Source organism: Atta cephalotes (genome assembly GCF_000143395.1).
Source record: "Atta cephalotes unplaced genomic scaffold scaffold00044, whole genome shotgun sequence".
NCBI lineage: Eukaryota > Metazoa > Arthropoda > Insecta > Hymenoptera > Formicidae > Atta > Atta cephalotes.
Window position 1 is genome coordinate 1,032,434 of NW_012130108.1, and position 13,754 is coordinate 1,046,187.

The window sequence follows — 13,754 nt, forward strand, 5'->3', positions numbered from 1 at the left end:
AATATCGAAAGTTTGTATAGAAAAGGAAAAGTTATTAGTGGACGATTTTTTTCTTTTCTACACAATTATACGATTGTTAAGAATTACAGAATATGGTCCGTAAAAATCGTATGACGAAAATAAATTTTATAGTATTTATTTTTCATGCGACCTTGGAACGGTTTAAATTAGTGCAGTCTTCCCGAACACGTGGCGCATTAATTATTCGGTCCGTTAAATTGCTCAACCCCCTGGTGGTCGATTCCTAATTAAGTTTAGCCCGCTGATTACCACCCCCGGCCGTATTGAGAATGGTCGAAGAGAATCAAGTGTCTCACTTGATTTGAAATTCAACAAACTCGGGTAGAAAATTTATCTCATCCCCTCCTTTAAGTCCCCAAAACTTAAAGGATCAAAGATTGAAGAATTTTGCATTTTATTTGAATAATAAAACTTAAAGAGAAGTTTATTTTGAATCTGTTATCAAATTTCGAAGCGATAAATTTCGTTTATATTTCCTGCAGATAGGTGTAAAAGCCAGCATTGAAACGAGATCGATCATGATATTTTTTCTTCACTGGCAATGACATAAATCCACGCTTTGCGACACGGGAGTTTACATGGTGGCGTGCATATGTCTTCCGTTACAGATTTATTGTCTCGTGAGATCAGGGAACGATTCAGGTTGATGGCCCATCGTTCGTCTAAAGATAAGAAAAATATCGTAAAAGCGACGACGGATCACTTAGTACGTTAATACGAGCTTTCGTAGATGGCCGTGACGCAGACTATTGACGATCCGTGGAACGAGTCGTACGAAGAGCATGTGTAAATAGCAATGTAACACGATGCTGTAATAATCGTGTTCACAACAAGCAGCGTACGGTGATCTACGAGGTAATACGATCAAGAGAACTGGACGAAACTTGACACTGGCGATCGCGATCGTTTGTCCACGTAATGATTAAATCTAATCGGTAGATTAATTATAATTATGCCATGACTACAATTACATTACATTCCGTGAAATATATACGACTTCAAAGGAGTTAGATTGCAATAACAGACGGAAAAAACGATTTAATTAAAATATTTAAAAATTTAGCTGGATACAGATTTAAAAATAATTTTTGAATCATTAAAATAATTATGTAGGAAATTAGAGCACGATGAACGGCAAAAAATTGACATTCTAGCTATTAGTTTGTGCGTCCTATATAATTATTTTTAGATCCACTTTTAGCTTCCAAATTTTTGGATACTTCAGCAAAATCGGTTTTTTATGTATAATACAAAATAAATGAATATTGATATTTCGAGCGGGATTTTATCCCGATAATAATAATTTTTGTGAATTTCATATATCTTATCCATATATCTTTATATTTTTTCGAAATACATGTTGATTAATTACTTCGGTAATACTGTTAGAAGTGAATTTTTATGCTAAAGCAAGAATTATATTATAGGATATAATTTCCATATTATTAAAGTACACATTAATAACTGTTGTTAATAATCATCTCATACATAATTTGTAAAATCTTCATAACATTAGAACTTTTCACACGACGCAGGTAAAACTTGATAAGATAATCGATTCTAGGATATATCTTTTTACTTTTTTACATTCGCGCACACGTGCTTGTATCAAATTTCTCTGGTATAGAAGCAGCACTCTCGATCATCTCTCAATCGTCACCATCGCGATTCGTAGCAAGATTAAACGAGCGAATCTCTTCTCGTTACAGAGATCCTGTTTCACCATGAAATGGAACGCTCAAGCAGTGGACGTGTGCGCAAATAACGCGATTGCAGCCGATTCCGACGGACGATAATCGTGGGAAGGAGTCCTCTATCCACTTGGGCATTTTCGACGAGGCACCGCTCTGTTAACCGACACTCGTGTGCAACATGTTCGGGACGAAATTGCGCACATGGATGGAGGCACACATCGTGCGATCGAAAAAGAAGAAGGACCGGAAGAAGGGCGACAAAGGATTCGACTCGACCTGCAACTCCCCCAGGAGCCATAGCGCCAACAGATCGCCCGCTTTGCATCAGGTGAGCAACCTTATCGTAATTTCTCGGTCACTTTGCGAAACAATCCCAAGTAAATCTTTGATGTTTCATGATCCTCCCGTATCTCTTATTTCGTAATTTGATTTAAATTATATTTTTTAATTGAAATTACATTGACACATATAATTTCAATTACATTTTTAAACATCCTTATATATACAATATTGTTACAATATGATTCTCTCTTTCTGTGTAAAAAGAAGCTTACAAATTTTTCTCCGAAAGAAAGAATGCCCTTTCAGAAAGAATTTCTGATAACAAGATAAGAAATTCTTGACGTACTTAATCTTATTATAGTCTTATGCAGTTTGAAAATAAAACACAATATTTTAATATTAGGTTAACATTCTTATGTCTCGTGATATATCTATAACACTCAGTACAAATAAAAACTTAACTTTTCAGTGCAATTTCCTAAAGTTTGGAATTCTCTTTATCGTTTCGACAGTCGTTGCGTTGCGAAATTTTATATGGGTCTAACATTAATTGCTTTCACTCGCGATTGCTCACGAGTACTCAGTCCCGAAGTATCTCGAAAGGTGCACGCTCGTCGGATTCATCGTCATTATCGGCGAACTAGTTTGCGAAGTGCTTCCCCTATTTTCCTACTGCTTGCCAGCGTTTGCTCGTTACCCCCGTTCGTTTCTCCGCTAACAGACCCTTAGGTCGGCGTTTTCCATGGAAGGAGTTGCCAGGGCACGTCGACGCTTATCGTTAAGGCGGATAGAAAAAGAGTTCAGTATTCTTTTCTCGACACACCCCGGCAGGCGAGTCCTGCGTTCTTTCACGCCATCCATTGCAGATCGCTGCAGTAATCCTCAGATTTTGTGCAGTCATCAGACGATTGTCTTATTGAAACCGTACATTAATACAGACAGTATTGAATTTTCGCGGTTATACATTCTTTCTTTTTATTGTGTGTTTTTTGAATTACTATATAAAACGTGAATTTTTGAAGATCATTAATATTTTTTACTTTTGAAAGCTGTTCCGAAGAATCTGAATCTAAAAAGATACTTTGTAATAATTTTTTTAAAGTGCCTCTTTCATCATTTTGAAACACATTAATTTTTTATATAAATATTTATTGCATCTGTATTTTTTATATTCGATATTTCTATGTACATCTATGATTATTTTTTTAGTGAAAATAATTTCATCTGTTTCGCAAATATCATCATTCATATATATCTATTAATTATTCAATAAATTGATTCAGTACATTATTTATGGTTTAATTTAAACGTGTGATCAACATTAAAAGATCTGCCAAACTTGTTCTACAAAGAACGATTTTGCTGAAGTATCTAAAAATTTAGCTAGATCTGAAAATAATTTTATTAATCTATCAAATTAATTAAGACAGTTAATTTAGTTGCTAGAATGTCAAAACTTACGATATTATTTATCATGTTTAAAAATTTTATATACATAATTATTTTTTAATTTAATAAAATTATTTTCAAATCTATGTCTAGCTAAAATTTTTACATACTTCAGCAAAATTGTTTTTTCTGTGTGATAATCTTAAATAAGCATTGATATAATCATTATTATTATTTTCAATTTATATTGAATGAAAATATTGTTATTACGATTATTATCATTAATTTATTTTGAGTGGAAACATCGTTTATTGAAAAAAATTAACTGCATAGAAATAAATAAAACAATTAGGATGCGTGCACGCGCGATCGAGCACGATTCAATCTTTTGATCTTTTCCCCAGGTACATCCAGTGGATTCGCCGACGAAGAACGTGGACGGTATCCGGTTGCACGGGGGCAACTACGGCGCGACAGTGACCACCTCGTCTGGCACTTCCGGCGGTACCGCCGGAAGTGTGAGTCTCTCCTCACCGGAGAGTGCGTACTCAACCGGCTATTCAACCGACGGCACCTCGCCCGGCACTAGTTTTCCGCCCGAATATTACATCAATATCAGGACCGGCACTCACTACTTTCAGAGCAGCGGCAATAACGGTGCCGCCACCACCGCCAACAATAACAATAACAATAACAACAAGATCAGAGTGAAAAGGCCGCCAGGTAACGCAGGGGATCACCTGCCTCCGGCCGGTAATAGTATTCTATCAGGAAATGGAAGAGTCGAGGATAGGGGACAGTCAACTGCGAGCACGACGAACATGACCAGAGACAACGGTCAGCCGGAAATTCGAACAAGTACGCCGCACAAGGTAAGTGCATTGTCTATAGCTTCTGAAACTTGAGACAGGAGATAACACTTAGCGTCCTTTCGAAACTATCAAAAGATGCATTCGCTCCTAAAGGAATGTATTAACAAGGAAACTCTCTCGGTGTAAATTCAACGATAATTTTTCTTTTCAATTTTCTCATATAATTTCTTAAAAAATTAATCAGAATTATATATTTGTTACTATATAAAGATATATTATAATTATAATAATTATAATATAAATTATAAATATCTTCTTTTAATTGAAGAAAAAATAGTTTAATTGCTGTTATTTACGATTATTCTTAATATTTTTTGCTTTTATTTGTGAAGAATGTTAAGTCCTGCCTACTCACTACACCATCTTAAATTGCGATGAAACGAGAAAAATACCTAAAGAAAATTGTTACACAACTATTAATATAGTAAAATGTGAGCATTTTTTAGTAAAATAATGCATGCACCAGAAAACGAAACAAGCTGTGAGAACTGTCAAATCGAGATAAATATAATTTTATTCTATTATGAAATAAAAAGATGTATTTTACAAGTGTATTCTATCACATGCAATTGTTTCATTAAAAAATATTTTTATTTCAATATATTTTTTTGCAAGAATTTCAATATGTATTTTCTTGCTTCTAACATCGTTATTTCAATTTTAAAAATTAATCATAATGAATAATTAAAAGCTTTAAAGAGTGTTTTTAAATTATTTTATAAATTTTTATATTATTTTAAATCAAACTCTATATATTTCAACGTTTTATTGAATCAAGCACAGAAAAAATATTTGTTAAAACAATTTAAAATTTTACTTCAAAATGAAGAGCAAATCTACAGCTGTAACATATGGACAATTTTAGTTTTCTATACTAAAATAGCAAAGTTTTTTATAACTGAATAAAATTAGCGATTATCGGTAATCATATTCGTTGTAATAAAATTTTACACAGCAAATTTATTATTACAGCAAAAATAATTTTTTTTATGAAAGTCAATCCAATATATGTATAAATAAAAAAATTTTTAACTAAATGTGCTAGCTAAGATGTATACTTTTATTGCTGTAATAAAGAAAACTTGTTATTAGCAGTTTAAAGGTAAGAGAGCGGTTTTTATAGCAAAGAATTAACTGAAATTATTAGTTATTAGATTAGCATATAATAATTATTAATAGACATAATTTCTTCGTTGAACTGAATCAAGTCTTCATAGTCATAGACGTTTAATTCGCGCAGCAAGTTATAGCTTTGCTGAATCACCCAATTTATTTTTTCCATATATTAATTAATACTAATTTTAGCGCAAATGCAAAATTTTTGAACTCAAGACTTACAGAATCATTAAAAATCGAAAACTATTTCTTTGAGAATTATCATAACTGCATGAGAATCTTCTTAAACAAAAATTCAGTTTAGATCTGGTTTGAGAAACATCAGGAATTTTCGTTGCGTAGTTTCGAGATACCTCGATATGATATATTCACAAAAGGAGAGCGCGACGCGGCTCTTCCATCAAACGCGTCACACTCCATTCAACCCTCAAATAGTTTATTGGCCGAAAGTAAATACGCTTCGAAATTGCTGTCGTTTCACTGAAATGCACCCCCGGCCGCGACGTCTTGTGGATTCTTGTTCGCCGCAGGGTCTTTGAGGCCGCGAGTTCAACGACACCCGGTCTCTTTCGCCAAGCAGGAAGTATACATTCTGGAAGTAGCATTTATCGTCGTGGCATGTATTACGGGGGAGTATGAGAAAAAGAGCCAAGAGGAAAAGAAGGCTTGCGAATTCCTCTCTCGGTGGATCTCGCGAATGCTGAGCTTACCTGAGAAGCTGTGGTGCGATGACCCATTCCTTTTATCCTCGACGCACGTACTACTATTTGTCGCGAGGGAAAAAATATTTATTAGTCGCATTTTCGTGCTCCTCTCGAAACGCGGAGGTGAAAAAGTCCGGAAACGTTACTTTGCTCTACTCTTCCTCGAGATTCAATTGCGCGACTCGAAAGAGAGATGTATTATTGTCGCGAAATGCGCGTCAGGATATCGAGCGTTAATGGATGGAGTGAAAAATGAATCCTTCCTCTTCAAGGACTGTGATCGATTGCGTGTCGCGCGACTCCGTTTCTGCACAATGGAGAGGAACGATCGAGTTTGTGATTTGGGTTGACGATAAGAAAGGAAATACAGGGGACAAAATGACGAGTATGAAAAGCCAATTTTGAGGGATTAAATGAATGAACGATTAATTTTTATGCGTATTTTTTAACGGAACAATAAGAAAGAAATATATATCTTATACTACACAGTCTAGAAAAATTGTGTATTATACAAATTAATTAATTAATTAACTCAGGTCAACTAGGAGTTCCATTTAAATAAAAAAATGTAAATAATTATAATATAATCTAAAAACATTTTTTATAGAAAAATAAAAGTATATATATATCACTGAGAATAATCATTGCCGCAGCTAAGCCATTCCTTCTTTAAAAGAAGATATTTATAATTATAAATATTTGTCTTTGTTATATTTATCTTTGTAATAATGAAGAAATTCTCTTCTTGTAATAGTGAAAAAGAAAAGCCTATATCTTTTATTTTAAGAATAATTAATTATTATAAAAATAAATTAATTATTTACACTATAGCAACTAATTGATCAAATTGTTTCTATAATATACAGTTAATTGACATTATATAACATACAAGTAATTAATTATTCTTGACTCTAATAAATAGTATATCTTTGGAGAATTTCTTCCGAATTGCTATATTGAAAAATATGCACAAAAATTAATTTATATAATTAATTTATTTATTTATATAACACATTTTAATAGAAAGAATTTTACTGTAGACATTTTATGCTGATGAAATGATTTGCTCACCGGCAAAAATGCTCACATATGTTTCCTTTCCAAGAATCACTATTTTTTTTTTCCTGACCGATCGCTAAAATATACTATCTCCTTAAAAAGAAACGACGCTTCGCCAATTTTGTTGACGTTAGCTAATTTTAACATAATTTGATCTTCTATTCCTTTTTACATCATATTAATTATTGTATCTAAAGAGGAAAAAATAAATCAACCGTGATCGATAAAATTAATGAAATACAAAAGTCATTTCTCCTTTTGTTGTCTATATATTTCTATTCTAAATCGGTAGAGTGCAGAGACATCGACGAATCACGGTCAAAGACAGCCTCAGCAAAAGCAGCAAGAGAATTCTCATCGTAGAACGGAATCTTATTCTGCCGATTCAACGAGAAACAATTTGCCAGTACCGTCGTCGATACCACCGCCGTTGGTCTCACCTCCGGTGCAGTCGCCTCGCGAACGCTCCCGCATCCGGACGAACCCATGGCTGTCAGCGAACTCCTCCGGATCTAGCACGAACGGCTTGAAATCGCGACTCGCTCTGGATGAAAGTAGCAGCAGTTCCGGCCTGAAGCTGACGGAATCTTCTGGCAGCGCCAGCGATGTCAATCTGAACGGCAGGGAGCCTCATGGCAGGAGAGAGCATCGTCAGGAAAGCCTCAGTGCAGGCCGAAGCCCGTAAGTTTTTTAATGTTTGACATCTAATTATTATTGTAATAATTTAATTTTAATGATTACATATTTTTTATAATTCCAGTTTAATTTCTTTCAATCAAATGTATAGCTTATCGATTTCTTAACAAAAATAAAGATTGGAGCGTAAGTTAAGGAGAATGATAGAAGTATAAACAAAGTTTCTAGGAGACAAAATTGAGACAATGAAATGTAAAAATAGAATGGATGCTTCTTTTATATTACGTTGTCTCAATTTTCGCCTTCTAGAAATTTTGTACTTCTATCACTTTCTTCTCGACTTATGCTCCAATCTTTATTTTTTCCAGAAAATTGATAAGTTATTATACATATATTTGATTAAAAAAGATTTAATTTAAATTATTTAAAAAATCTAATGGCTAAAATAGATGATTACAATGATAATTACATGAATCGGATTAGAAGATTATCTGACTGAAGGCAAATAGATTAAAATTAAACATGAACTGCGGAGAAATAAAATGTAGAAGCGAAACGCGAGAAAATTAAAGTAAAAGTTTTCGATATATTTCTGTAGCTGTATCGTTACTCTTTCGGAACTTATCCAATTTCTCATAGGAAAAACTTCTAATTGCGTAAGTTGCTGGCGGATCCTTTTTCGAAGAGTTTTTCTTTTCTCCAAATCCATCGGCTCTCTCTTTTCCAGTCTTTAGTCTGGAATTGACCAAGGGCGGAACAAGGGCGGTACATTTAAAGGAGAAGCCAATGGTTAGAAAAGTTCCACAAAGCAGAAAAGAAACTGTGCTTTATTGGTCGCCGACCCGCAATTATGGAAACGGGCTTTTTCCCAGATTTAATTTTTAATTCCCAGTTACAAGCTGATTACATGTGATACCACCGATGTAATTTCTTTTGCAATTTGGTTATCGTTGGTCTGCGAATTGTGCAGTCCGTTGTATGTGCTTTGGTTTGCAAATTACGTGTACACTTTTTGCTGATTGTATATATTTACGTTATTATATTCCAGTAAAACGAAATTTTGATTAAAAGAAATTTACTGGCGACACAACACACACCTTATACATAAACTTAATTCCTAGATAGCTTTACACAATTGCTTTTAAAAAAAAGCTAAATTAAGAATTAAAAAAGATAAAATTTAAAAGCTAAATTGAAAGTGAATAGAAAAAATCCAAATAAAATCTCGTTTTTGTTAATATCATTTATTTAAATTTTTATACATATATCTTTTTCTTTTTCTTGACTCTTTTTTACTCGCATTTGCAATTTAACGTATTTTAAATTAATTTTCAATCATTATTTTTATATTCATGATAGTCCATTGAATTGAAATTGTTTTATTATAAATGAAATTTAGACCAGTAAGAATAAATCAAATGAGAAAAAGAATTCTATTTTTGATATATAATAAAAATTAAATCTTATATTAGATATATAAATAAAAATTAGATGAAAAAATCAGTTAAGAGAAATAATCCTATTATCTGTCAAAGTGAATCTTGACTTAACATTCATATATAAATTTTGCAAATACATATTTCAAAAATTTATATGATACATCTTGCGTAGAATTAATCAAAACTGGAGAATCACATCGGGCATGGATCTCCGACCGAAGATCTCTTTGGCCCTGCAACGACGAGCCAGCAGCAGCAGTAGCTCGTCGGCGTCCTCGGTGACACGCAGCGTGCGCTCGTCAGAAGATGATATTACGCTGAACGAGATGATGGGCAAATTCGACGAGAGCTACGTGTACGAAAAAGAGACGGATATCCTGTCGGACAGTGACCCGACTGACTGTGAGGATTATATTGACTCGCTATCAGACATCGACACCGGTCAAGATGGTGGTGATGAGAACGATCCATTTGAGAACGACGAATTTGATTACATCGATAACGGTTCATTCCTCGATCTGGATAGTCTTGAATGTGGTGGCGCCGGCCACTTTCCCAATACCGGTCACTGCACCTACTTCACTTTTACCAGCGAACTAAGCCGGCGCGGTAGCAGGCTCCGTGAGTCCTTCCTCAAGCGTAGGACTAAGGACGAGATTTCTCAGAGGTGAGCTCCGAGAAACTTAGCTTAAATTGTTAAAAGCTTATAATATTTTTCAGTGAACCTACTTGGGATTAATGACGTTATATGCTCTAAAATTAATAGAACATACAATGTCATTAATTCAACCATGAAGGAACTAACTACTAGTTAAAATATTGTCCCATTGATTACATGATTTTATATGATTTCATCTGATTACAAATAATTTTTTTTTACTACATATGACGTTATTTGGTAAAATATACGATTTTATTTAATATTATATAATGATTTCTCGTGGTTGCATACATAATTATTGGATTATACATAAAGATCTCATATGAATTTTATAATGATTTTGTTCCACGATTACATTAAATCGTTAACCCTTCGTTTAACCAAGATCGATAACTCATTGTAGTTAAAAACTCTATTAGCATTTTTACGTTGTTTGTAACTTGCCAAATGAATTTAAATTACATTATTTATTTATTTTACATTGCCAGAAACGTAAATACGAGAACTAGTACGAAGAGACAGAGCGCGCGACATAGAAAGATAGATGATAAGCAAAGTGAGAAGCGCAAGAAGAGGATATCGCAACGTCGTAAGCCGAATCTAGACCGATGTGACGACGAGACGGCGAATCTGAACCGCGTGCTGGTTGAAAGGATGCTCCTGAAGAATTCAGGATTCAATCAGGGCAGCAGGAGCGTGGGCGGCACGCCGATGTGCTTGCGACGCAGGAAACACGATGTGAATAAAAATCTCTCCCCGATGAGACTGAATGGCAATCCGTCGGCCATCAGACCCGCCGTGATGGAGAACGAGATCGTGAAAAGACGATCAAACTCGGTGAGATTCTAATCTATTCGATATCATAAGTAACTAAAAATTTGTTTTTATAAAAAAATAGGTGCATAAAAAATAAAGAAAATATTTACTTTAAAAATATAAACTTTTATTCCTTTATAATCAATTATTACATTAAAAATTACACATTTCAAAATTGATATCACAAAATTTTTATGATTCAAAATATTTAAACTTGTTTTCTGGAAAACATAGTTTTTAAGTCGTACCGTTATTATAGCAAATTAAATGAGCGACATTATTCACATAATCTTTGTTCCAATTAAAAACCGATTATTTTATTAGCATTTTTTTTATTCTTGTTTTTATCTCCAGTTCTTGAGATGACATTAGTTATATTCATAGTAAAAACTTAAATTATACTATTATTTTGTTTCTCTTCAAGGTAAGTTATGTGAACGGCAACATAGTGCGACGCCACGTGACTGGCAACACGTACATGACCACATTCGCGTCGGAGATCGCGTTGATTGAGGCAGACAAAGAGGCCGATCGCAAATATCGCGAGCTTATCCTGGAGGCGGAGAATATTCTGGTGAGCATGCAGAAGTACCAAAGTCCTTCGCCGTGTATCCCATCGCCGTCGCGTAAACTGCATAACGGTCTGGCAAACAAACGTGTCGAACTCATCAAGAACACGGAGCTGAATATTGAACTGGCGCTGTCCAAGAGTCGTAATTCCCAGCCGGAATTACAGAGCGGCAGTATTCGTGATCTGGAGCATACCAGTCCCAAACGGCAGTTCGCTCAGCCGTGTTCTCCAATTCATCGATTTATGGAAAGGAATTCGCCAGTCAATTTCGCGCCGAAAGAGCCTCCGCCTATCTTTCGGCAGCATGAGCTGTCCAAGTACCCGGACTCGCCGGCGATAACGCGCAGAACGACACCCCAGAGCTCACCCATCAGGAGTTTGATGAACCAGCAGATGCATCGAGCGCGTAATAACGGCGAGCCAGAAAGCAAGGACGGCAACAGATCATCTCGGATCACTTTGAATTATAACGGCGGGATGAAACCGGAAACTATGAATGCGAACAATTCTCTTGGGGAGAAGATACACGCGAACGGGATGATGCAAGGCTCTCTCGATGAAGGTAAAAAGGAATTTCGCTCTGCAAGAGAAACGACAAAGGAGGAAGGAGTGACGTCCAGCTCATCTGATTCCGAGGAAAAGTGTGACGTGAGACGGAGGGCTCCATTGATGACGTTCAGGTTGTGATAACTACTTAATAGAAAAAAATCTTGCATAATTTCTAGATTGCAATTTAATGCAAAATTAGAAATTTATCTCTTATTAATCTTTTTATATTAAAAATGTTTTATCATTTCTTCAGAAATTGATTTAAGAAAGTAGCTTTTGTCTTTGTTATGTATATCATTAATTATTTATATTTGTAATGTTATAATATTTATCAGGAGAACCGACTTAAAATTAATGTAGAGGAAGTTTGCATTCGATATTAATGATAATTATAATATTATAATATCAATCTAATTCTGAATGTGCAGTCGTTGAACATTTATAACAGAAAAATATCTTTAGATCAATCGATATGGGTCCCATAAAGGAAGGTTCTTCCTACTGCCCGCAAAGCGAACCAGTGAAAAGAAAAGTATACGCCGGAAGCGCGACATATGGCAGAATACAAAAGACATTGGGCGAACATGTTATGCTGAGAAATTCTGACGGCGATACAGCAACCGATGATACTGGTATGTTTCTTTTATATCTGCCTCTTTTATAAAACGCAAGAATTTCTTTCTTTGATAATACTATATCAAATTCAATGACACAAACATATAAGATATATTTTAATACATATAATTTGTATCTCTCAATGAATATGAGAGAATTATATGATTTAATAAAATATTTAATATTTAATATCCTGTGTATATTATAAGTTGTTTTTAATTTAATTTTAAAATCGTTGATTGCTTCTAATTTTAATAGAGCATCTTGATTGCATTGATTTAATTGAATCTTGCATTCGCTATTCATCTATTAATATTATTTTGTATACGCAGATGACTCCAGGAGATCTCTAAAGGAGAAGGTAGCGCAATTGCGGCAGGAGCGATTAGCTGCCGAGGCAAACACGAACAATATTCAGGACTCGCAGTTCTTTCAGCACCAGCTATCCCAGCTACGACGACAGATGCTGATGCAGACAATCGAGGGCTTGAAGCGCAGCCTCGAAGATCAGTCGGCCACCCTGAAGCAAACTTGCTTGGAACCGACAAGCCTGTTGACCGACGAGCTGCCTTGAATCTGACCGGCTGACTCGTTTCCGGTCTATTGTACCGCACGATCACGACTAACGGCGACTACGACATCGCCCTGTTCCTCGCGAGGGGAATAGGCTCGCCGGACGAACAAGATCGAAGTTACCAGTCCTGTTCTCGGCGAATCCGCGATTGGTCGAGCCGCCGCGCGCTGCGAGAAGTATTGATTAAACGCAGCGTTTATTCCATGCGCACCGAATACCGAATTACGATGACGCGATCCTCCTCGGGCTCGACGCTATCAGGGTCGGCTGAGTGCGAATACGCACATCAAATCTCTATTTTTCTGTCCATCTACGTGATATGAGAGAAAGAAAGCGAGAGTGGGAGAGAAAGGGAGAGAGAGTTGAAATTGAGTGTCGCGTATCCTCGCTGGGCATTGTTCCGCTCTATTGTTCGTTTCGCGCAATAACGTATAATTAACGTTTTTCACGAACCTTTTTTTTTCATCGTTTTTAGTTTGCAATTTTGCGCGGGTAGGCCAACTTTCATTTATTACTGTAGATTAGCCTTTTTATTAGCTAGAATCTCATATCTCGTCGTTCGATCTATCATCGCGATGCTCGCTCTGAAATTTCTTTCCGAAATGACGGCAGACGAGAAATTCTTGCAGATCGTCGAATTACAATTACAATAGATTAATCCTAAAACGCTAACGTGGAATTATTAATAATCGATATATCATTATTAAATAATTATAATAGAATAATTAATATTATTAATCACTATTACTATATTAA

General features: G+C 35.2%; 1 protein-coding gene across 1 annotated transcript; it reads left to right on the forward strand.

Moving 5' to 3' along the window:
• The first annotated feature begins 1,893 nt into the window (after window positions 1-1,893).
• Window positions 1,894-12,998, forward strand: LOC105622386. Its single transcript, XM_012203812.1, has 8 exons — window positions 1,894-2,043; window positions 3,791-4,258; window positions 7,430-7,818; window positions 9,385-9,879; window positions 10,362-10,710; window positions 11,114-11,940; window positions 12,272-12,441; window positions 12,757-12,998. Exons 1-8 carry the CDS (start codon window positions 1,894-1,896, stop codon window positions 12,996-12,998), a joined length of 3,090 nt encoding a protein of 1,029 aa, XP_012059202.1.
• Window positions 12,999-13,754: the final 756 nt, after the last annotated feature.

Bases quoted from the DNA above. Each gene is read 5' to 3' on its own strand.
- LOC105622386 (XM_012203812.1), top strand. From the start codon at position 1,894: ATGTTCGGGACGAAATTGCGCACATGGATGGAGGCACACATCGTGCGA. The intron at 7,819-9,384 runs GTAAGTTTTTTA...CATCTTGCGTAG, and splicing joins CTCAGTGCAGGCCGAAGCCC to AATTAATCAAAACTGGAGAA. The intron at 10,711-11,113 runs GTGAGATTCTAA...TTTCTCTTCAAG, and splicing joins TGAAAAGACGATCAAACTCG to GTAAGTTATGTGAACGGCAA.